Source organism: Pipistrellus kuhlii, unplaced genomic scaffold, assembly GCF_014108245.1.
Source record: "Pipistrellus kuhlii isolate mPipKuh1 unplaced genomic scaffold, mPipKuh1.p scaffold_m20_p_8, whole genome shotgun sequence".
NCBI classification, from domain to species: domain Eukaryota; kingdom Metazoa; phylum Chordata; class Mammalia; order Chiroptera; family Vespertilionidae; genus Pipistrellus; species Pipistrellus kuhlii.
This window is the reverse complement of record NW_023425584.1, coordinates 48348792-48375257: the sequence shown is the minus strand read 5'-3', so window position 1 is coordinate 48375257 and position 26466 is coordinate 48348792. Positions and strand designations below refer to the sequence as shown.

At 40.9% G+C, this 26466-nt stretch overlaps 1 protein-coding gene across 4 annotated transcripts in view; it reads right to left on the bottom strand.

Annotated features, from left to right (window-relative positions):
• The window catches only part of ARHGAP10 (Rho GTPase activating protein 10), a 237501-nt gene that overhangs the window by 54199 nt on the left and 156836 nt on the right, over window positions 1–26466 (bottom strand). For all 4 annotated transcript variants that reach the window (XM_045576261.1, XM_036424950.2, XM_045576259.1 and 1 more), the window contains 3 exons: window positions 24970–25028; window positions 19667–19772; window positions 17775–17934 (listed from right to left, as the gene is read on the bottom strand). In XM_045576261.1, coding sequence (XP_045432217.1) covers window positions 17775–17934; window positions 19667–19772; window positions 24970–25028 — 325 coding nt within the window. The remainder of the gene's footprint in view (window positions 1–17774; window positions 17935–19666; window positions 19773–24969; window positions 25029–26466) is intronic.

The window sequence follows — 26466 nt, the reverse complement described above, 5'->3', positions numbered from 1 at the left end:
CATGTGGAGGTGAACCCACTCTCACTTTTATTTTATTTTTTGCAAAGTTTTAAGGGAATACTATATAGTATGCAGTAGCAGAGAGATTACCTTCAAAGCAAACATGCATTTAAGTTTTGCTGACACTGCCAAACTGTCTCAAAAAGGCTGCTTGATCACACCCCACCAAATAAGACCACTTATTTCCTCCTCTCAAAGTGACTTCTCATGTCTCATTATGGTGGGACATTATGGCTTTCTTCAAATATGTATTCTTCCTCTCTTGATTTAGACTTACACTCAGGAAATTTATATTTCAGGTGGCATTGATAATAGGGCCTATTCTCCCCCTGTATTATCTGCTTCTGGTTGTATATGAGCAAGCTATTGATTCTGGTGATTACGTTTAATCCTACACCCCAATGAATCCTGCTAGTGTATCTACTGGCTTGTCACTCGGTTCTGGAGTTATCTATATTATGCCATCACTTCTCTAAATAACGCACAATTTTTCCCTTCCAGTTTTCCTGCCAGTTATTATTTTTCTTCCCTTCTTGACCAGTAATTCTAGGACAATCATTAATAAAAGTGAACTAAATCACAATTTCAGCATTTTAAGCATTTCAACAATTAAACAGGATACTAACTTAAGGGTTAAAATATTGTTAAGTCATTTTAAGGAACTATCCATAATTTCTGTTTTATGAAAATATTGTTTTGGGAATTATGTAAATTTTGTCAATTGCTTTTAGGCAACTCCTGATTTTCTCTTTTGACTTCATAATATAGTATAATACATTTCCTAATATTGCATTTCCTAAAATTGAGTCACCCTTATTTGTCAGGGATGAACACAACTTAGATGGAAATATTATGCTGTTAAAGTAGTGCTGTTATTTGCTGATGTATTATTTAAGATCTCTGCATAAAATTCTTAAAGGAAATTGATCTACAACTTTGTCTCTGCAAGGCTTTGGCATTAGTGCCCTACTAGAGTCATAAAAAAAAATTGAAGGTTTTTTTTTATTCTGCTAGGGACCAGTGTAAACACCAACAGATCTATTTCTTCCCAGTTTAATTCACCTGTGAAAATATCTGAGCCTGGTGCTTTTTTGGGAAATGGGTAGCAGCTATATTACAATTGGGTCCATTTCTTTCATTATTAGTTCACTAATTTCTTTCAGATTTTCAAAATTCTGTGCACTGAGTATTTATGGGTTATTTCCATATTTGTTTCTCTTTGTGTGAGCCTTCTCACCATCCCTTTTTTCCTTAACTAGTCTGACCAAGGAAATCTGTTTTATTTTATGCGCCCCAATCCAACAAAAATGTAAAAGGTATTTATTTTTTTTAAAAAATACACACACAAAAGAAAACACCCTTTTCTTTTCTAATTAATTTCACCTTATATATATTTTTTACTTTCTTCAAATTTGGAGTAAATGGGTAAAGGCTTAACTAATTTCATTCTTTCTGGCTTAATTATTCAGTTGTATAAGATTATAAATTTCCTGGAGACATAATTTTTACTCTCTTTCAGTTTTGATATGCATGCTTTCATATTTTTATAGGAAGTCTGCAATGTTTATCTATGAATCATGGAGAGCTTCAAAATTTCCAGATAACCAGGAACTATTTTTTTTTGAGGAGTGGTGGGGGCTTCTATTATTATTATTGTTGTTAATTTCTAAAGCTAGAGTATTATAGATCAGAATAAGAGGTCTGTATTATTTCTAGTTTAAAGTCTGGAATTTTTCTCTGGGTCCAAAATAGATACTCAAGACTTACAAATATTGCTTTGTGGTCTTCAGAGCTGCTGTAAAAAAACATAAGGCTACCAGATGCATCCTCCTGGTATAGTTTTTCTTTTTTCCTCAAAACTCCAACACAGTAACTGAACCACAGTATGTCTCCACATGGATAATTCTAAGTGACTTAAAATTCAGAATTGCTATTTCCTAAAATTTAGTGATTACGCTTATCAAATGAAGGTCTCAATGTAATTCAGATAAAAAGGTCTCTGTGTGATCGTTACAAATGATTGGTTCAATGCACTTGATTTGGTGTTCCCGTGACAACAATGTCTTGTGATGGGTCATCTCTGCCCTCCATGTCCACAGTTTTCTCTGACTTCTTTCATCTCTCTTTTTCATCCACTGAATGTGATTGCTTCATCAATCAAGGGGAATTGTTTTCCAACTTCTGAGTCTATTCATTTCGGGGTTTTAATCTGTTCATTTGTTTGGATGTTGTTTTAGGTGCCAGTCTGTTTTCTTAGCTCAGCAAGCACCTTCTTTAAAAATCCTCTTTAATCACTTTATTTTTAAACTCCCATTTTACTGAATAAATATTTAGTTCTTCTATGAAGATGGATTTTAATACGTTCATTTATTCTCTTCCTTAGATCAGTTTTTCTTCCAAAATAGATTCTTCGTCTACAGTTTACATTTTCCTCCCTCCTGTTGCAATACATTCACATAGACAACACACTGGATTATTTGGGGTTGGCTGATTTCAAGGATACTAATGTCTTCAATGGGGCAACTGTGTCAACACTTTCAGCACACACCACTAGAGTATGGGTGACATTCTGAATCTCTTCCCAGGTTTTGGGTGTGTGTTTTCTGCGATGCACTACCCAGTGTGCCTGCCCAGCATTCTGAGAAAATCTCTTCGTCTGGTAGGGCTGCCACAATGGAACACTACAGACTAGGTGCTTAAACAACACATACCTATTTTCTCACAGTTCTCGGGGGTGGAAGTCCTTGGCGGCAGGGTTGGTTTCTCCTGAGCTTCTCTGCTTGGACTGCAGACATCACTTCTTGCTGTGTCTGCACATGGCCTTTCCTCTGTACATGTACATCGCTGGTGTCTTTTTTCTTTTCTTATAAGAACAGCAGTGCTATTGGATTAGGGCCCCCATCCTTATGACCTCATGGAAACGTAATTACCCTTTTCAAGACCCCTCTACAAAGAGAATCACCTTGGGGACCAGGGCTTCAACTTCTGGATTTTGAGGAAACACAATTCAATCCATAACCAAAGGGTTGGGGGGAGGGGGGGGGCGCACCAGGGCTGTCTTCAGCCTGGTATCTGACCTCATCTCTGCTTTTGCCAAAATGCCGTGTCTGTGTTCATACCTCCTGCCTGGGCTGTCCACAATTCCAGCCCCTGCCAGGAGTCTCTCTCCTAGGCGGCCAAGTTAGCGACCACTTCCTTCCATTCTCCAGGCGGTAGATGGACCAGGAAAGAGAGGACGACTTCCAGATGCCCAAGCTGGAAGTTATAAAGGTGGAAAATGACACACCTCCCTTTAAGGGCTCCTTTTCCCATCTTCCTCTCCAAGCTTCCACCAAAATAGAAGCTCTTTCCCTTAACTCAGTTTCAGTTTTGATGGTCTTTCAGACACTTCTCTCTGGAGATCACTGGCCTTGGGGTGTCTGAGAGGGAGTCACGCTGCTGCTAGTCTCCTTTCTCCGGCAGGAAAGCAGGGTGGTCAGGAGGAGCTTTTATCTTGGTGGAAGCTTCATCTTGACCCAAAGCTGACCAACCACCCCTCCACCTCCTCCAGGGGAGCTTCTTGAGGAAAGCACGGTGCCTGTCCCATACCGCCTCTGTGGAGAGTGCAGTCAGGAGTAAACCGGAATTGGCCTGTGCCCATTTTCAGAAACATCCCTTGCTGATCTCTAGCCTTTCCCTCCATTGACTGATACCAACCTTTCTTTCTTTCTTTCTTTTTGTCTTTCTTTTCACTTAGTTTGGGTTTGTACTATAAGATTTTAAGCTCTGTCTTTGCCATCTTAAAGCATGTGTTTGAGATATTTGTTTTAGATAAGAAAATGGCAATAGGCAATACTGATAAATGCATACTATTTATAGTAAATACATACTAAATATAGTAAAAAGTACTATTCTATCACATGCAGAAACCTGTAATTTGATAAATTTCACTCCTTCCCTCACTCGCCTCATGTGTAAATGAGACACATACGGTATTTTTATAAGTTATGTCAATATCACCTAAGTTTATTCCACCAAAGCAGAGGTCCCTCACTGAGTTCTTCAGAATTAGCATATGCCTGAAAGCCAGTTGTAAATGGTGCATATGCCTTTATGTTTTTTCAGAAAGTAAAAATATTATCTTTTAAATTCTCAAAGGGGTATGAAACATAAACACTGGTTCAGAATCACTGATCTAGAGTAATGAACAGGAAAGCTGCCAAGAACAGGAAACAAGAAAGAATCAGAAACAATTTGCAGCAGTTTCGATTCCCTTGAATAATAAAGTCAAGTTAAAAAAAAAAAAAAAAAGTTTTGAGTTACATGGAATTTAGATAAAGCCACAGCCGACTTCCAAAACAGGTCCACGGTGGGTGTGTCTGTGGCCCAGGGCATGGGAGGAAGGCAGCCCTGCAGGATTCACGGGAAGAAAATGATTCAACACAAGAAACAAGGTTCACTCTAAGAACCTTTCCACATCCATCTCAACGAGCACAGCTTCCTCTGGGCTCTGTGGCGCATTAAGCACAAATGACCTAACTCCTTCATTAAACTCTGAAAATGACGACTAGGCCCCTCAGTGGTCATTCCCCCCCCATTTGCATCTAAACAGAAATGACCTAGAGAAATCAAGTGCTTGAAGCCTTCCCTGGAGATACACTGTCTCCACTTATACTTCCTGCTGAGGTAAAAGAAGGAAAACTATTTCCTAAAAAAAGAAAGGCAGAGACTGGAGAGAAAAAACAAACAAACAAACAAACAAAAAAAACACAAAACACTTCACTTTCATTATACACGAAAAGCAAAGTTGGTTCGGCAACAAATTGAAGAGAACAGGAGGTGGACACTGACAACAATACACTAGAGGTTACGATCCGCATTCTGTGTGCATCCCCGATGTGCGCTGTTTCTTTATAGGAACACGTCTAGAGTGACTGCCGTTTGCAGAGGGTTATAAATCCTCCTCAGAACCTATGAGTCCAGCCACATCAGAGATCTGGTTTGGCACAATCAACAGCCTGTGGCCCATGTGCACGTTGGTAATTAGGAATAAGTAATGCTGATGACAAACACCACACCAGCTGTGCGATGATTAATCAGAACTTCCTCGTGCACACAACCAGGCCCCGGCCTGTGCGACTCCCTCGACTCCGTGGAGCTCCTGACTTGATGGAATCAAATAGAGATTTCCTTTCCGACCCCCACACGTTCCAACGGAGCCGTACATAAGCACTTTTGTGCAATTTAAACTTGGAACTATTCGTGTAGTAATATTGACTGAAACTCTATGCATCGTTTAAGCTTAAAAAAAGAAAAAAAACGGACGGTCTTGTTTTTCTTGGGACAGTAGAAAGACCACAAGAAACTTTCTCACTGTGTGGCTGAACTGCTCGAAATCCTTTTTGGAACAAGTCGGGCTGTAAATGAATAAAGAAAGCTGTGTGACCTTGGGTAAGTTCATTTCAACCCTCCAAAGATATGACCTGCTGCACTCATCTATAAACTGCAGGCAAACCAACACTCCCCACCCTCTCGGCGTTGGCTGGTTGATTCTTGGCTCTGGTGAATGAGAGCTGGCCAGTGCCTGGAAGACAGAGGCGCTCAGGAAGCCCTCCTGCCGAAACTCCTCCTTAAGCAGACTGGAATACTACTTAATGCTTAGGACAAGGGATCTTCCATTTAATAATTACATCCATTCTGCCCCCTGCAGGCCTCCCTCACTGCTGTGAATGGAATAGGTAAGTATGTTCTGGAGAAACAATGAAGTTGGTTCACAAAGGGATGCCCAGTCAGTGCATTTAAGTCTTTAAAGTGCAGAGCTGGACTTCACCTGGCTTTAGACAAAGAAAGCCAATGGCTTCTCAGGGGTCAAATCTCTAATACACAACCTTCAGGCCCTGCGCTGAGATTTCCACCGCCAACACGTGTGCTGTTGTCTTTCTCACAGAGCACGGACTTTCTCAAGAGCAAGATCTGCGTTTATTTTCTTAATCTTTGTGCCTCTCTAGGTAGCACAAGGACTGGAGGAACAGCCTAACAAATGTTTGCTGACAGAATTAAAAATTGCATTAAAAAAGGATGCCAATGAAAATTTCAGAATGCTTAACTTTTATCAATATAACTTCAGATATATAGAGAGAGAGAAAAAGAGAGAGAGGTAAAACTAATATAATGAACTTCTACATACACATCAATCTGAGTTCATCTCCACTCCCAGATTATAGTGAAGCAGACTCCACACAAGTGCAGTGCTTTAAGGAAGCTTTGGGTCATTCAGTTTTACTCTGCCCTAAAACTCTAGGCACTTGTACAGCCGGTCTTCAAATAATGTTTCATTCAACATCATCTCATTATGACATTGATGAGATGCTGTAAGGACTTAATTGTGTTTTTATCAGTTAGCCCATGTTAAAACTGGTTTCCTTATGTCACTGCACTTCTAGTTAAGTAAGGACTTATTATATCTCTATGGTAACAAGAACACACAATACTGCATAAAGATTGACAAATCAAGAGAAGACCCAGGACACAAACAACAACAAAATCAGCCTGGCAGGTGTTGCTCATTGGTTGAGTGTGGACATATGAACTAGGAGGTCACAGTCAGGGCACATGCTCAGGTTGTAGGCAATAGGGGGGGGGGGGGGGTAGGAAACAGCCGATCAATGATTCTCTCATCATTGATGTTTCTAACTCTCTCTCCCTCTCCCTTCCTCTCTGAAATCAATAAAAATAAATTTTTAAATCAAACACTTCCCCTAAATTGCTACATATTAGTGTATCAGGGGATACACTAATATGTAGCAATTTTAATATGGCCACCTACGATACTAAACTAAAATAGAAACTATACATACATATATATATATATGTATATATATATATATATATATATATATATATATATATGAAGCCTAATATGCAAATTGTCCCCTCAAGCAGGAGTCAAGCCAACTGGGAGCTCGCCTGCTCACTATGATGTGTGCTGACCACCATAGGGCAGTGTAGAACCAAGGGAGGCCCCGACCAGTGGCCAGCAGCCACTAGGGACCCTACCCATGCACAAATTTTGTGCACTGGGCTTCTAGTATGTATATATATATATATATATATATATATATATATATATATATATATATATATATATAAGCCAAGTGACTGGAACATGAACTGCAGCTGGCCAACTGGCCCAATCAAGGGTGGGGCCGGCCAGCCAACCTCCCATGGCCCCTCCGCCCCCAATGCACCAGGCGTCTAGTAATTCTATAAATATCTCTACTTATAAATATCTACATAAAATGAATGTATGACCTTGAGACAGGGAAGAGGAAGACAGTGTTAGCAGTGGATGGCAAGGTCACCTAAGAAATACTGAAATAAATGCTACTGAATAGTTTAAAACCCTTTTTTATAAAAAGGCTTCTCAGAGAAAATTCTGGATAATAAATGGAGGGAGGAGCAGATCTGAGGAGGGTCAGTGTCACCCAGACACTCCACTGACCAGGCTGAAGGAAGGAGGGAGGTTGAAGCAGACACAGAGGAGAAGGGGCAGGACAAGCATGGCAGCACTCAGTAGAACTTAAGGATGAAAACAGAAATAAAGCTAATACACTGATTCTTGCCTGTAGGGGTCCCTCTGCAGGAGAATGGACCAATTGGAAAGTTAACACGAGAGCATTTGAGGGGCTTTCCACCCCATGCCAAATTAATCCAACACAAGGCTGCAAGGCTTATAATTCACTTAACCTGCTCTGACCACATTCTTCTTTATTCCCATGCTTCTCAGTCAAGTTAATTCTGCCCTTCTTAATAGGGCTGATGACCCGCACTTCACTGGTAGAAGGAGATGGGACACTCCCAAAGCTAAAGAGAATGAATCACAGTGATACAAGCATATGGTTGGTGGTTAATTATAACGCAGTTCAGCAATTCTGCTTCAGAATGGTTCTAAACTCAGGAAAATTCAGTAGAATTCAGATGAGATCATGTGGTTGTACTGTGAAGGCCTGGCCTGGACAGGAGACACCCTCTTCCAACTACCTCAGGTTGATGTCCCTCCCCTTCTCCACGCAGACTGATACTTACACATCTCAATGTCATAGACAGTGGCCATCTTTCATTATTAAAGCAGAGTGTTTTTCACTGTGGGCTCATACTTTCCTTGGCCCACTGAGGAATCATATTTTCAATTAAAGATTCTCTTGGTGGCTGGCCCACGTGGGGAATAGGAACAACAAAGTGTCACTCACTGATGGGATAAAGCATGAGTCTAAAATGAGTGGCATCCTTATCTTCTCCCCTCCCAGTTCCTGGGCAGAAATATGGGAGATAACTCAACAGCCAGAGATGAGAAAGGCTGAGCCTGAAAGGCATGTTCTGGACCCTAACTTCTCATGATCTTACTGCAGCTCTTGGTTTTCCCCATGGTGGTAGGTTCCTGGTCTGGGAATCTCGGAAATTCCTAAATTATATAGGCATTTCTTTTGAGCATACAGCAGGTTCTCAAATAATGTCATTTCATCCAATGTAATTTCGTCATAATGTTGATGCCATGCAGTAGGAACTTAATTCTTGTTTACACCAACTTGCCAATAGTAAATCAGTTTCATTATCTATTGTTTTGTCTAAAAGTCACAGAACCTACTGATGATGTTAAGGGAGGACTTACTGTATATATAATAGACTGTTTCCAAGGAATAGGACCCAAAGCTTCCATTCAATTTTCAAAGTGAGTCCTAATGAAATAAAGCTTCAAAGTTACGGCTCTGGATAGAGGAAGAGTATGTCAGATGCAGGAGTGGACTCTAAAATGCTAACTGCTAACCCAAGGGCAGCCCAAAGGATCACCTGGCCAGCAGACATGGGAGAATGCAGTGGGGAGTATAATGGACATATCCAACTGGAAACCAAGAGATAGAAAACAATTATCTAGAAAAAAGAAATAATGTGAGAGTTTCTGGACTGTGAAGAGAAAACTGAAGAAGAAAAATGAAATTCTAGTCATAAAACTATGGGAATACAGCCACAGGTTTTGGTTTGGGTGACCTTAAAAGCCCAGTTTCACCTAAAATCATGTTGCTCAGGCAAACTCGATATATTTGCTTAACAACTGGGCCTAGGAAGCAGCCAGTCGTATAAGGACATGCAGGATACACTGACATAGAAACGAAATGGAGTTAACTTAGTGTGGAAACTGTATCTGTCAATTTATCAAACTGAATGTACTTTGCACTCTGTCTTTTCTCAGAGAGTCCAAAAATGATTTGGTTGCAACCAAAACATTACCAAGTTGACATGAGTAAAAATGGAGCTATTACAAGGAAAGGCCAGGAAGTGAAAAAGAGTCAAGGCTGCTCCAAATTAGTAGGTCAAGGCCATCAACAATTAACCAGCAACTCTCCATTTCTCACTTCTGCATGTTTGAATCCTCCCTGAGCACTGCCTCCCGGCCCTCTGCTCTGTCCCACCTGGCCCACTACAGGGGGTTCTTCAGCCCCTATCCTGTAATTGGCTGGGTTTCTCCACATTCCGATTCCAAATCTCTAGAAGAGACTATTCTTATGTTTTAGCCGCCTCTGATCAGCAGGTCTAAGGAGAGTGGACATGCCGAGGGTCCATCTCCCCAGTGAGCAGTTCTCAGAGGAGCTGGGCTGTCTGCTAGGACAGGTTGTATTAAGTGACATGGGAAGCTACAGATGTGGGATGGGGGTGAGAGAGGGAAAAGGGGAAGGGGCTGTGAGTTCAGAGTCGAGACAAATACCTTTTTCCTAGCCCTGTCTGTCTGCAAAGTAGCAGGACATCTTCCCAGGAAAAGAAAGAAAAAAAATGTTTTCTCTGCAAGAATCTTAGCTGATGCAAATTATCAATGTGTCGGCTTCAATGGAATACATATTATATTCATATAAACTTTGATCATTTTTAATTCCAAGGTTTTTGCTAAAAGCATGCAGTTTATCTTTAATACTCTGGCTTGTGGTTCAGAAAAATCATTCTACATAATACTGAAGTGATGCTACTTCCTGTTTCTATTGTCCCACTTATACTAGTTGGTGTAATTTTCGATTTCTAGAAAAAAAAATATTTTATTTTGGGTGCCTTAGTGCAATCTACATATATTCCAGATCTGCTATCTCTGAGGATGACAATATAGCAGTGCGGGCTATTAGACAGTGGCTGTGAAGCCTTCCACTTACAGCCACGTATAGTCTAAGGCTAATCAGCTCTGCCTCCAAAGCCAGACAGCCCTGGTTTACATCCCAGCACTGCCATTTACCAGCTGGATGACCCCAGAAGAGATGCATCTCGGAAGTGAGGTGTACTAGTATGCACAAAGGGACCACACCTCTCCTCATTTTTAATTCTGTGAACACTGAGTGCCAAGCTCCAAGCACTGAGCTTCGCTCTGTCTTTGCAGCTTTGCATTCCCAGAGACTTTGGCAGAGAATTTCAGCATGAATCAGACCTCAGGGGCCTGCTAGCTTTCCTCTAACACCTCAATCCCAACGCTAGCATGAACACATTCTCATTATTAAAAGAAATATTATGAAGGCCTTCCTTCTACTGAATCAGAAACACATTTCCTGGCAAGTTATGCTAACTTGTACCGAGTATGCACCCTTGGATAACAAAGAATAAATCTATTCCAATCTTCTCTACTGCGGCTCCTCAATTTTCTTGAGACAGTCTCGATGCTTTCTCCAGACTGGACACAAAAGCACTGCAGGGTGAAAGATCCCTGACTCCCAAATTTCCTCTTATCAAACCCCTCCTGTCCCGGGGGAAAGACTATCTACCCTCTACAGAGGTACATAGCCGCACAAAGCCGGGACTTCCTGTATTGTCCACTCATGAAAAGAGCAGAGTTCGGAAGACAAAGTCATTGTTATTTTCTGACTCTCCTGAAAAGATGCAGGGAGGATGATACAAAGTTTTCCGTGCTTTTAAACCTTCCTTTTAAACACTCTAGAAAGGCAAGGCCCTGCTGAGAGAAAAAATAATAATCGAATAGAAAGTAAATTTTCGTGGCTATGCCAAGGAGGCCAACATTCATGAAAACTGGAAGAAGAAAACAAAAAACACCCTCTGAAAATCTGTCAAATATTCTCATCTTGACTTCTGCACTGAACAGTCACTACGCAGGCAAACTAAAGCTTTGAGAAAACTTTGGAGCTTTATTGTGTTGCTTGTGTTTAAGACATTTATTTTTCTCTCTGAAAACTGATGCTGCCTAGCAACCCAGGGCCAGCAAAGCTAAATCAGGAAGCATTTAGGCTGAGGGTTTTTTTTGTGTGTGTATTTTTTAAGAGATTTTTATTTCCCATTAAATGACAAGCACCTTCTAAGACTGGGAGGTTTCTGGTACCGGAAGAAGGAGCATTTTGCATACTACTCACTTGGATCAGCTTTTCCTTACAGGATGACAGAGAACCAGCAGCAGAAAGAGGGTAAGGATGTGTGTTGTTTTTTGCAGCAATGGAAATGGAGAAGTGGGCTGCCCAGGGTCCATCACGGTCCTCATGTGGCCGCTGCTGGACTACAAGCTGGGACTGAACAAGGAATCTATTCCACCATTGAACATGGGGGCAGGGATGCACCACCCTTCTAGCTCTTGGGAAAGATAAGTGGTCACAGACCAGAAAGGTGGTCCCAAGGTTAACAAGAGAATGCACTGCACCACTGATACTCTTCTTCATGTGCCTGTCATGTAATGTCATGGAGATGTGTCAACTGGGAAATACACATGCCCGTCTCACCTTTACTCTTTCTAGGCTCTTCAATGACGAGGACACTGGTTATTCAAAGATAAGGACTTTGCCAGATGTGACAAGAAGCTGTGGAGGCCCTGGCCAGCATTGCTCAATGGTTAGAGTGTCGGCCCACGCACCAAAGGGTCTCAGGTTTAATTCCCAGTCACGGGCACACACCTGGGTTGCAAGTTCTATACCTGGGTGCATGTGGAAGGCAACCAATCGATGTCTCTCTCTCAGATTGATGTTTTTCTCTCTCTCTCCTTTTTACCCCTCCATTCCACTCTTTCTAAAAAAGAAAAGCAGCTCTGGAGCAGAAGTATGACACTGGCCTTTTCCACAAAGTATGGTCATCATGATTGGCCTCCATTTTCACACCAGGAAAAATGAGATGGACCACCAGAGAGCCCAGCTCAAAGTCTAAAATGCTCCTTTTGAGGAAAAGGTTTATGTAAACAAGACACAATTGTCCCTCCACACATTGTGGCCCACAGGCACTATAATAAAGGCTAGAAAACATATGACCCAGTAGCTATCAGAAGATCAAAGATATCAGAACGTACCAAAGACCACGCAAAGCTACGATCAGCCCAGAACTCCACATATTGCATATTGCACTGAAAATCCTATAAAAATCCTCAAGATAAATATAATCTAGATTGTTATTATATTATTACTAGAGGCCTGGTGCACAAATTTGTGCACGGGTGGTGTCCCCCTGGGTGGCCTGCAGTCCAACGCCGCCTACAGCTCCTACCTGCTGCTCCCACTCATCCTGACCCCACTGTGCCTGCTGTGGGCTCATGCCCAATCAGTCCCAATCAGGAGAGGCTCACACTGAAGCAGCAGCACTCACCAGCCATGAGCAGCGCATCTGGTGCCCTCCCTAGGGGACTGGCCTGCAGGATCAGGCTGAAACTGGCTCTCCAATATCCCCCAAGGGGGGGGGTCCTGGATTGCAAGAGGGAACAGGCCAGGCTGAGGGACCCTACAGGTGCACTATCGATTGGGCCAGGGAGGGACGGCAGGAAGGCTCCAGGGCATGTCCCTACAGGTCAGAGCATTTGCGCCATGGTGGTCAGTGAATGTCACAGCAACTGGTTGGCCAGTCGACTTCCCCCTGGTGGTCAGTGCACGTCTAACTAGTGGTTGAGCAACCTTATCATTATCATTAGCATATTAAGCTTGGATTGGTTGTTCAGTTGTTCTGCTGTTTGGTCTATTTGCATATTACCCTTTTATTATATAGGATGTGTATTACATAAAATGATTTGGTTGAGAACATTATATGCCTTACTTTATGTAAACTGCTATTTTAAGTATTAACATAAGATAAGGCATATTAAATGAAAATGACCCTGATATTAAGGTCTTCCTTGATGTTCATGGAATTTTCAAGGGCCTTCATGGACTAAAGAAGTGACACTTTATAGATATGAGCTAACAGGTCATATGGGGGGAAAAAGCATCTGGACTCATTAATTTCAAATATGAAATTAACAAGATACATACAACTCATGTCCTACTCTGTCCTTCCTTATTACGTCTATTCTGACTCTTCTTCCTGTATATTTTTCTGTCATATGGGGGGAAAAAGCATCTGGACTCATTACTGCCCAGTCTTGAACACTCACTGAAGCCCTTACAAGTTGATTTCAGCCCTTGCTCTCCACAGAAATTTCACTCTTGGAGAGAACATATGCCATATGCCAGTCCTCAGATCCTCCCACCCCATGACAGCATCTGGCATCACTGACACTCAACAACCTGACACTGAACTTGCCTGTGTTGCTTCTGACTCCACTTTTAATAGTAAAATCTCATTGTTTCTAAAAGTATATTGTTATTACCTTATCCTAGGGTTGGAAAGCAAAGCCTTAAGTCCCAATGCAGGCATTACCACTTACTAGCTATGTGCCTGTGAGCAAGTTAATCTCTCACCCTTCACTGTCACATATTCATAAAAGGATATCACATGTAGTAAGTATTTTGTACATACATATAAATACTGTGAAATATATGTGCCACAGGAATTGTATATATTTTAATACATATATTTAAAATATATGTATTTTATGTGTGTTTATATGTATGTGAGATAAACACTCTAGTAGATCAATAGTATAGAATACAATGAGCTCTCACATGTCAATCTCATGCCTCTTTATTTTATATTACACTTTCCACCACTAAATTCTCACTAAAAAGCATGGAGGCTGTGCCCCATGCCTCCAACTGTCTGCTAGACATCAGACCACAACTAAAATTCAGTTTCTTATAAAGTGAACTCACTCCTGCCCATTTTTTTTCTTTTCTGTTATTAATGGCACTAACACTCCCCCCAGATCGAGTCCTCAGCATCGAGTCCTCAGGACTTATAAGTCCTTCCTCTTAGAAGTCCCACAAATCCAGGCCCTGGATGGTGTCTGGTCCCCCTCACAGGACGATGCTCTCCAGCCTGTAACTCCCGCGCTCACACTGGGCCTTCACCTGCACCATGCGATGGCCTCCTGGCCTTTTTATTCCTCTGCTTCCTGCCGCAAACCTTGCTGCCAAACTAAGCTTCCTGAAGCAGGTGACCTGAAAACCACAAGAGGCCCTGGTTTCTATAAAATTAAGTCCAAATATCCTTGGGTGGCGTTCTCAACCTCCCTGCACCTGGCCTGACTCTCCAGTCTCACCCTGAACCACTCACCCAGGTTCCAACAGGAGCCGCTTTCGCAGAACAAATACCCACTCTCTGTACTTTTCTGATCACATGATCCCCGTACCCGAAATGTCCTCTTAAAACACCCCACCTATTCAAACTCCATTCCAAAACCAACACACCGTTATTCAAGACATTTTCCAACTCCCCACAACGGGATGGACTCCATCTAAAGTCCCGTCAGCTTCTCTCTGTCTCTCTACTCTTATTCTCTGCCATCTCTTGGAGCTACTGTTGGACATTTCTTCTTTCCCCTACTGGGCTCATGGTCCTCCTTCCCCCAAATCTCATACCACAGCTGACTCAAAGCAGGCGCTATACTGAACTAATCCAGAACACGTACACTTTGAGGACAAAATGCATGCACAGTTCACAAATTCTAAGGCACAATCCTAGCTTGAAATTCCATGTGAATTTCCCACTACCCCTTTCCACCTGGGAAATACAATTTTCTGGTTTGCAAGGGAAGAAAAGACCTTGATAATATTTTTGGCCCACAAACACTTCTTTTAAAACAACATCTTCATGTATTATGTGGAAATGAAGCCAAAACATATGGGTTAAGTTTCCTATAAAGTCCATATGGATCTTATGAAAATGGCAAAGGGGCTGAGCTAAAATGTGATCTCCAAAGCAGATTCACTAGGGGTCCTTTTCTAATTCCAGAACAAGCCAAATCTGTTTTGCTTTAATTACATGTTGAAAGTTTCTTCTTCTACTTGAGTGACTTTCCTAGTCGGTCAATATTTTTCACATCCTAAGGGAGTAAACATAAACAGAGGAAAATAATACATCTTTCTATTATTTTTCCTTTGTAGACTCTACCTGGGTCTCTCCATTTCCTTTCTACATTAATTTTTTTTCTTTTTGGCTATTAACTTTTGCTCTTTTGTTTTTATTTTTTTAAATTGTTTGAAGCATTACAAATAGTAGTACATATGTCTCCTTTGTTCCCTCATTGACCTCCCCCCAGCTTCCCCTAACCCTGCCCCCCATGTCCTATGAACTTTTTCCTTCCTCACTAGACAATTCTTTTTCACCTCCCCTATTCTTACTTCCTCTCTTTCGTTTCATTCTCAATCGTATACTAAAAGAATCTCTAGCTCTCCCACACCACGTTAAAGGCTTTGGGTGGTGTATGTGCATCTGTTGTCAAGGCAACCTGTGGCTCACAGGGATACACGCACTCATATGAAGTTCTCTTGCAGGACCACCCTTGTCAGCAGAAATACTCCTCTTCCTCCTCCTTTTCCTCCTCCTCCTCCTCTTCCTCTTCCTCCTCCTCCTCACAGAGCCTCGACTCTTAAGAGAAGCCCAGTCAAGCAGGATAAAGAGCTGGGAGTGAGAATGGAAGGAGACAAGGAGGAAACTGGAGAAGAAAGATGATGTTATGGGGAACTACTTTCTCAGAAATAGTAATAAATCCAAAGTAACTGCTCTTGCCTCTCTGCATACCAAGCAATTCTGTGTTTCCCTAACCCCAGGCACTCAGCAAATAACCTGAAACTCAGTGTCTCCCTGCCTCCCTTCTTGGTAGGAAACCTCAGTGCTTCAATTGACACAGGTTGTGTATCCATAGCATTATCTAGCCTGCCACAGAAAGGGAGAAGGGGAAACTGAAAACCTTCCCTCTACTTAGCTCTGCAAAGCTCTGACTCTGAAAACGGGTCTGGTTTCATCTGCTGTAGCTATTATCATTGGCTCTGCAACGCCACTTGGAAATTCCTCACAGATTTGTTAACAAGGTGGAACCCGCACTGTCTACTTCCCAGAAGAAGAATCATGCAGATATCTTCCCAGCTTCAAAAAACACCAGAATACAGGAAGCCACAGCACTCAGTGGAGACCATTCTGAGAGCAAGTCCCAGGGCCAGTGTTTCCTCAAACAAATGGTATAAAAGTTTCCTAATTGGGAGTCAGTCTAATGACAGACGCGTTACTAAACACTGCTGCAAAACTTGCAGTCCAATTACTTCTTTTTCGAAAACTGAACAGTAGCCACGATTCCATGAAGCTGTCCGGAAAGCTGAGTGCACACTAATGAGGTTCAAGGACAGTTTGACAGGAACATAAAAGGAGACATAAATTCACGATTAGCTACTAAACACACACACACACACACACACACCAAACTAACTTCCCATAAACATGCTGCTTTTACTATGCTGGTGACCAGCTTTCAAGCTTTTCAGTGGGAACCAATACTCACACAAGCTAGACTTGTTCTCGCAAAGAGCAAATGCAACAAGGGCCCAAGAAACGCTCCTTCAATGCTCTGCTCCAAAGGGCCACACCTCTGTCTGACCGCCCCTTTCCCACTCTTCTGACCCCCTCAAAATTTGAGTTCATGAATTCATCCAATAAACATGAACTGAGCTTCAGATATGTACCGTTTCTAAGTGTACAAAAAAAATCTCTGCCCTCCAGGATCAAGCAGAGAGAGAGAGATAACAACTAAGGAAATAGGTAAGTGAATTAATTATATAATATGTGAGACAGGAAGGATGACATAGGATACAAGCCCCTACACAGGCTCCGCACCCCCAGACTGTGACCTGCTTTCCATCAGGAGCTATGATGTTCCTCTTCGCATCCCCATACCTAACACATGCTTGGCATATAATGTAATCTCAAAATTTTTAAAATCTTTTAATGAACAAGTGAGTAACCAAGAATTTTAACAGTTGTCTTGGAGGAAAAATGATTATCAAGGTCCTGATCTATAAGTGACAGAATGAGAAAAAAGAAGTCTAAAAGTCCTTGAAAGAGTCTGTTGTGTTTTTTAAAAAGCATGTATTCCCCTTGATTATATAGAACAAGTAGCAAGCTGACTCACCTACGAGATTATTCCTTTTAAATCAGAGATTCTTAACTTGGGATCCCCAGATTCAGAGATACATGTAAACCTCCTGAAACTGTTAACATGCTTAGGGTAGAGGGGAGTTATGTGTGCATCCCTGTGTCATGGAACTAGAATTTGAGTGAGAAATCCTAGGAATGAAGGCAGAAAAGGAAAAAAAAATAAACAAGCAAAAACAAAAAAAAACAAAAAAAAAGAAACCCTGAACAGTTCAGTTCACAAATGCAGAGCCAATATTCATTTGCAACTAGGTTAAATATTTCTTCCTTAAACCAGTGAGAGAACAGAAGACCTGGCAGGCTCCCGATTCATGAAGCTCCATCAAAACAGAGAAGCTCAGTGCAAATTTCTCAGAACCACGCTCATTATTATAATAAATTTAAAAAGAGAGAAAAGGGGGATACTTTTACATTACAAATTGACAAGCCAAATACAGAAAATTCCTTTAAGGAAAAAAATAATAATAATAATATGGTTTTACCTTTTCGTAGTTTTCAATTAGGATTTCCACAACAATGTTCTGGAACTTCAAGTCCATGATGGCAGCAACAGTTTCCTCCTGTGGCCTCATCAGAGTTGGTCCAAACACCACTCCCAAGTTTGCCACGGTCATCAGGTTCTGCTTGGAGTGGTTTGAAACACTAAAGTTGATGAGGGCGGAAAGAAAGGTCTCTCTGGTTAGAAGATGAGCGAAAACTGTGGGTTGTGCAGTATTCTGCAAGACTATTCCCCTAAATACCAGGACTCGACTGTCCTTCATGTCTGCCTCTGAAATAACAGAGACCACACATCATGAGGCCCCTGCCTACCTCTCGGCTTCTCTCTGATGCTCTCTGCGCTAGCCACAGTGGCTGGCTTAATAATTCCATCTATACACCACGCTTGTGTCCCACCAAAGCCTTTATTTACTGTTCCCCCTCTACTTAGAGCACCTCCTCTGAGCCCAGATTACTGTACTCTGGCTCCCAGGGACTATGCAACTTAGCAGAATGACCTTTATAGCATATTGGGACTCGGTCCGAGCGCCCAAGACCTGGGAACAACCTGCACAACTGTTCCCAGCGACTCCAAGGTCTCATCCTCAAAGAGACTTTCCATAATAGCCCTCTTTGTAGTCCCACACGCAACAGATAGACTCTATCTCCTCACGCTCCTTTTTGCCTTTTGACCACTTATCCCCTGGAATTATTTTATATTTGTATTTGTATTCTTTTGGTTGTCTTTTCCCCTCAGAAAAACAGGACTTCCTGAAAGGATCCTGACCAACCATGTGTCTACTAGCCCCTAAAAAAGGTCAACTCTAGCCGGTTTGGGTCAACAGATAGAGTGTCAGCCTGCGGACTGAAGAGCCCTTGTTCAATTCCAGTCAAGGGCACGTACCTCGGTTGTATGCTAGGGGCAGCAGCAGGAGGCAACCAATCAATGTGTCTCTCTCACACTGATGTTTCTCTTTCTCTCGCTCTCTGTTTCTTCCCGGCCCCCACTTTCCAGTTTCTCTAAAAAATCAATGGAAAAATATCTTCAGGTGAGGATTAATAAAAAATTAAAAAAAGGCATTCACTAACAACTATTTGTTGACCAAATGAATAAATGGCTATACTAGTACTAGTACTCTTCACAGGTCATAATATCCTCTGGCCTTCATTTCCTTTCTATATAAAACAAGGGTTCTAAAACATAATGTCCTTAGTTTCCTCTCCCCTCAAAAATAGAGATCAAGGAGTTATATATTTAAAGAAAGGGCTAACTTCTCTACTGGGTCAGTGGACAGAGTGATAGCCTGCGGACTGAAGGGTCCCGGGTTTAATTCCTGTCAAGAGCATGTGCCTTGGTTGCGGGCACATCCCCAGTGGGGGGGGTGAAGGAGGCAGCTGATTGATGTTTCTCTCTCATCGATGTTTCTAACTCTCTCTCTCCCTTCCACTCTGTAAAAAAATCAATAAAATACATTTTTTTAAAATAAAAGAATAGAATGGATCCTATGAAATAACTACCTATTCCTCAATTAAATAATCTTCAAGGGCATGTTCAAACTCAGAGTTAGGTAGGAGTGAAAGCAGGCTAAATTTGCTAACAGACATATAATCACATTTCCAGAATCAGTGTACAGGAAGTGTATAATATTCTTTTCCCTTATTTCAAATCAAACCCCAAGTTGCTGGCAGTGATGTTAAGCAAATAATTACAAGACTTCATGAAAGCATCATGTTTCAGCAGTCTTGTCCAAAGCACACACAAGGAGTCAGATGTCCAGCCTGCCCTTCCAGGTGTGGTCTCTGGTATTGTGTAGACAGCCCCAATTCTGACCGTTACAAATGCAAGAACCCCCCCACAACACCCGCGCAGAACGTTAGGAAGGAAAAAAAGGCTTACTTTGTTAAGTGTTTCACCAAGATGTCCAACATCTCTTTATTTTTCTCTGGCAGTTTATGCACCAAGAAATGGATAGCGTTAGCACGAGATTCTGGACTCCCACTTTCTTTAAAAAGGAGAAAGAACAGTTAGTAGTGTCTTTGGAATCAAACATACTCCTGAAAGTCAACACATGCAATATCTCTTCGGTTCAACATCTTCAGAGAATTTAAACATGTTTTGCCACCTTTCAAAGGAAAAGAAAATCCACCTCTCTTCCCTATTCTGAATGTCCCCGCCTCCCTGGTGGGGGCTTTCAAGGAGGCTGCAGTTCCTGCCTTTCCCCGCTGACATGAGGAACAGCCAGTCCAGCCCGTCCCTGGCACACTGCACTCACAGTGTGCTCCTCGCTCACTGGAAGGGGTCTAGTCACTGTGTCCTGCCCACAATGAGATGCAAATAACATGTCAGCTAATAAAACTCTTTGCTCTTATGGGTTGAATTTCATCCCCCGACAACGTATGTTGACGTTTAACCCTCTTCCTCCTCTCATCAATTCTCCCATCCACGCTCCAGTGTCTCAGAACGTGACTGCTTTACAACACACCCTGGATTTGTTTTAATCAGGTACGGTGAGACAGGCAGGCATGGAAATGACTGTCATCAAGGAAGTGTATCCAAGTCTGTATTTTCCTCCTTCTTCCAAATAGAATTTTTGAGACAATGCTTTCAAAGTAACTCTACCTTTTTCTCCAGTTCTTTATATTATTATATTAATCTATCAATGGGCATTTCCATGTAGATTCAACATACTAGCTTATGGTACTCAAAAGTTTTCTAAACTAAATTATCTTACGTTTTCAATTAACAAAAGAAAAAGTGTAACTTTTTTAAAAAAAATCTAGGATACTGAATTAACCATAACACCAAATTCCTAACATATGCCAAGGAATTGGGAGTTTACTGTAATAGCAAAAGTATGTTTAATTGTGTAACTATAAATTAGCATCCTCAACACTTCACATCTATCTGCTTATGATACGAACTGTGCCAACTAATGGAGACTGGAAAAGATATGATCATAGCTTACTGGAGCATATCAGAGATACAGGGGCAGATAAATGTTCAGTGATGTTAATATTTAAATGCCATAAATCAATAGTACTGTAATTTTAGAAAAGGATGAGCACTTCCCAAGGGACAAGGGGTATCTTCACTCAACAGTCACCAAGAATCCCAGTTCTTCTGTGGAAGCTCCTATTGACTCAGAAATGACTACACCAGGCTAAGATAACTTGATGTCAATAAGCATTCGATTCCTTTAATTTCCAACTCCTTCCCCACCAAGAACATGAGATTTTGTCTGTTTACCAACAAAAACAGAACATTCTGGGTAGGCCAACACCAGTGCCCTGGAGCCTATAATTGTTATCTTTTTCATCACATGAATATAATTTTGCTTCCTACGTAGCATGACCAGTGAACCTAACAACACAAGGATTCTGGTTTGGGGGACTGAGATTCCTTGTGTGATGCCTTCGCAGGCATCTAGGCTTCAGCTATCATCTTCAAACTAAGTCTAACGTTGAGTCCAACCCGGAAGCATGGGTCCAACTCTTATCAATACAACATATCAAGAAATCCAAGTCTAAGAGGCTGAGACACAGGCCATGGACTACAACATTCTCAAAGGTAATGATCACCATGCAGTAACAGCCTTCCCCTGGTAGGTACAATCTTTTGTATTCCTCTGTACACCAAGTAAACTGTGTTTACATCTTATAAATTTCTACACTAAAAGTCCATTATATCCTCTCAAAAAGATGGGTGACATATATACATACATATATATATATATATATATATACATATATATACATACATATATCTGTCCGTCCTCAAGTTCCTTGTAAATGGAGGTGCTTAGATCATCTTTTTTCTAATATTAATAGTCTTTGACCCCAGATTCTGATACTGAGCTCCTAGGACCTCCATCCATAATTTATTGAGTGATAGGATGTCTGACACCAAGCTCCTAATTCCCTTGGAATTTCCTGGATAAGAAATTTCTTTTGTTCTAATGAGGTAACTTTGGGTGGGCCTTTCAATGGGGACTGATCACCAGAAAGATCTAGCCATGATTAGAAGCTCAGATTTTTTAGTTCTATCCCCCATTCTCCAGAGAGGCAACTGGGCCTGAAATAGTTAATAATCCATATTACCTTCATGATAAAGCTTCCATAAAAATCCCCAAAGTGCAGGACTGGAAGAGCATTCTAGTGCATGGACATTCCACATGCTGGAGCAGTGGAACACCCCACTCACTACACAGGGACAGCTTCTATACCACAGTACCTCTAAACCTCCTATTTTACCTAGCTGTTCACCGTTATCCTTTATGGTTTATGTTATAAGCTGTTAACCTAAGACGTGTTACCCTGAGTTCTATAAACCTTTCCATAACATTACAGATCAAAGGGGGGGTTATGAGAACCCGGAATTACTGGGGGCAACCAGAGGCTTCCAACTAGTGTCCAAAGCGGTGGCAGTCTTGTGGGACTAAGTCCTTAACTTGTGGGATCTGATGCTAATTCTAGGTAGAAAGAATCAGAACGAAACTGAACTGCAGGACATTCTACTGGTGCCCCAGCACTGCTTGGGGCGGGGAGCCCACACCTTTGGTGATTGGGATTGTTAGAAGTAGTGTGTGTGTGTGTGTGTGTGTGTGATGGGAAGAGAAACACAGGAGTGGTTTTTCTAGACAGATGCTTTCTAGTTCCTTTCAGCAAATTTAGTTAACTCTCATAGCTGAGAGGGTTTAGTTAATGCTCTTAATTATTTCTAAGAATAAAAATATTTAATTCCCCGAAGCATTCAACACTGAACAGTAAGTTAGTATTTCTTAAGAATGGAAAAATAAAAAAATAAAAATGTTTGCCTCCTGTGGTGAAAACCAACAAAATTCATATTTGTATCATGCACTTCAGAAATTAACTCACAGGTTCTCAGCAAAACTCTACGGGAAAGAAACGGACGGACAACAGGAAATGGAAGAACCAAGAGCAACCTTCAGAGCTCTCAGCAGGGAGGGTAGGAGAAGAGACTATCTCAACGCCGTGAACAGATGGAAACTACCACACGTGAAAAGCATCAAAACTCTGTTTCCATGCTGGGGTGAGAGGCGGTAACGAAGTCTTGTGATGCTTGGTAATTTTAGCAGTGAGCTCAGCTAACAGACACTTCAGCACAACAGGGTCATCTCTGACATTGGTAACGGACAACGAGAGCCCTAAGCGCAATCCTAATTTTCCAACAATATTCAAAAAGGGAGACTAATTTTGGCCACCTGATTTCTGTAGCTGTTTTATTCCATACTTGGAAGTACATATGCAAGAGATTAGAGGACCTGCTCCTGAGAGGAAAAGTGAGTACAGAGAACGGAACTCACAAAACTCAAATAAAAAATTAGAAATGTTGGCCTCTAAAACACACCTGGTTCATAGATGTACTTTTTCTCATTAACTATGGTAACTACGGGTCCGTTCCAACCGCAACTCCACGTAGGTGCAAATACGTGCCAATAACTACAGGAGCCACAGTTTTTCTTTGGAACAGGCCTGCTACTCAAATGGTTAAGGCTCCGTAACAGCATCCCACAAGTCAGGAAGCAAAACACACAAGGTTCTGGCCTCGTGGGTGGTGATACCTTTTGTATTTATACAATCTCCTCTACCACTTTGTTGAAGGGTACCCTCAACAAAGGCTTCCAGCTCATCCCCACTACCAATGACTTCACGACCAATTGCAAATCCCTCTTCTTAGGGGGCCTTCATCTGGTAAAATGCACTGACATTAGGGTTTCAAACACGCTGGCTTCGGTTACAAGGCCTGATAGTAATAATAATGATACTCCCGTGTGGTGACTTAAAACTTATTCCATAATCACTTTATCTTTCTCCAATTCTCAAAGGATCCCAGATTAAAACTGGCACGCTTCTGCTTTTTCCAGTCCCCAAGGCGCACAACACGAAACAATGGTCCTCCGAGTAGAGTTTAATTTCTCTTTCCCCTGTGTGCCAAAAATGCCACAGGGAAGAAATCAAAACAACTAAGCATTTGCTTGAGTTTCTGCCAAGAAAACTTTCCCCCACTTCCTTGATCACACAAATTCTCTTAAAAAAAAAAAAAAAAAATCCTCTTCCCACATGAAAACAAAAGTGAATAGAACCATACTTTCCCCCTTTTCTGAAAGCCTATTTTCCATGATAGTCTTAACCAGGCCTGTACATGGCTTCTTCCTGCAGCATACTAAACACCTTCACGTGGGCCTGAGCAAAGACCTCATAAAAAGGCAACATTGAAAGCAATGCTCGGGCAGCAGTGACACAGGCCTCAAAGGGACTGCTCCAAGTTTTCCAACCGCAGATTGAAGTATGGAATACATCCAAGATGGGGAGAGAAAAAAAGTAAATGAAAATACAATTATAGCTACTGTCGGTGCACCTGTGAAAACCAAACTGCAGCTTTCAGCCAGTGGAGCCTGGGCTTTGAATTTAAAGATCCCTATAATCTGGCAAATTACTTAACATCTCTCCACCTTCATTTCCTTAATTATGAAATACCTAACACCAGTGTATTTCAGAAGACTGTAAGGATTGAACACCATGTGTCGAATTTAAAAACTGAGGTGTATGATAATAAAACAGAAAACAAGAACACTTCAAATAAGTATAACTCGCCCAAAATTTCATCACAAATTAAAATTCTACCAACTCTGGACCTTTTTACCATTTTGTCACATATAATTAATTCTCTATTAAATACTATGTGGGTTTCTGGCATTATCTCAAAATATTCTTTCTGCCTTTAATTTCCATCTAAATATCTAAGTGAAGCCATTTCCAAACTATTAATCTCTCCAAATCTCCTCATCTCCCTAACCTTCTGTAAATTAAATACATATATGTTCCCATAGCACTGTGCTATGCCATTATTATATTGTTTACCTATAGTGGAAGGTGTGTATGCATCAATATTTGCCAGAGAATTGATTCCTGAGGCAGAACTTCTTTCATGGCTCTACATACTCAGCATCTACCAAGGACTATGGTACAGTAGGCAATGAATACATATGAATGAATGAATTTACTAATTGTCCCTTTTTTTCACCTTTTAAAAGAGAAAAGAAACCCAAGATATTCAAAAGTGATTTCTATTTTTAAACACTAGTTACAGTAATGAAGTTCAATGTTCATGTGGAAATTACAGCTTATACACACTACCAACCACAACACTGCATCATCGTACCTCTACGTAATACTTACTGGCTGGAACAATGAAATCCCCATGTAATTCATAGGTCATAAGAGGCTCCGGAAGACTCCTGTGGGAAAAGGACAGCGCAGGATTACCAAACAAATCCACATTGGTCACCGCTTGTTGTGTTCATTCTTTAATAGAGGATATTAAGTATGTTGTGTATTTCTTAGTAATGTGTAGAACTTCCCTAGGGAACACTTTTACATATCAAAATATACATAAATCAGTAGATTACTTTATTAAAGGCTATCTGCACGGGGCACTATCAAAGCTTAAGCACCCATGAATTCCTATCAGACTGAAGCACATAGTATTTCATATTTAATCTTGGTTAGTATCTTTACAATATTTTATATATAAAACTTACTTCGACTCAAGTTATTTAAAGTCAAACCTTCTAATCAATCAAATGGGCACATAATTTTGTAAATCATCTCTAATATATTAATTGAAAATGCCACAAAATATATATGGAAAAGGTTAAACAAAGAAATCAATCTTTTCCTCTTATATATCCCTATTATAAAAATATGATATCCATTTTTGGTTTATGCCCATGAAACAATAAAACATAGCTAAGAAGTGAAATTGAAGACAACTTGAAAAATATCCACGCCAGTCCAGCCAGTGTGGCTCAGTGGCTGAGTGTCAACCCATGAACCAAGAGGTCACTGGACTGGTCAGGGCACATGCCTGGGCTATGGACTCAAGCCCCAGCAAGGGATGTGCAGGAAGCAGCCAAGCAATGTTTCTCTGTCATCGGTGTTTCTATCTCTCTGTCCTTCTCCCTCCTTCTCTCTCTAAAATCAATAAAAACATATTTTTAAAAATAAATTATAATTATTAAAATATACCCACACCATTTTAATTTTCTACAAAAAAAGATTGCATAAATGGCAGTATATTTTATCCTGTGGTCAACACAATGCTATAGTTCTACCATTATACAAATCTAAATTTTAAAAAGACCAGATCTCTGAACTCTATACACACTTTGAGAACAAGTATAAATCTGTACAGTTTCTGGAGGGCAATCTGGCAAGATGTTAAGAATCTTTAAAATATTTAAATCATGTAATCCAAAAATTCCACCTCAAATGTTTAAAGAAAACATCAAAGATACACACACTCAAAAAAAATTGAAAACGTATTCAAAAGCCAAGAAAAATGCCAGGAACAAAGATAATTTCATATTGATAAAGAGGTCAATTAATCAATAAGACATAAGAATTCTAAATGTTAATGATCTAATAACAGGAGCTTCAAAATACATGAAGCAAACTGACGAGACTACAAGGAGAAACAGACAAATCCACAACCATAGCCAAGATTTAAATACCTCTCTGTCTCAATAACTGATAGGACAAGGAGACAGAAAATCAGTTAAAATACAGAAGATTTGAACAAAGTTATGAACCAATTTCATCTAGTTGGTACATCCTTTACCTAAATGACACTCCTAAATGAATTTGTTACACAAATTCAACAACTTGGATGAAATG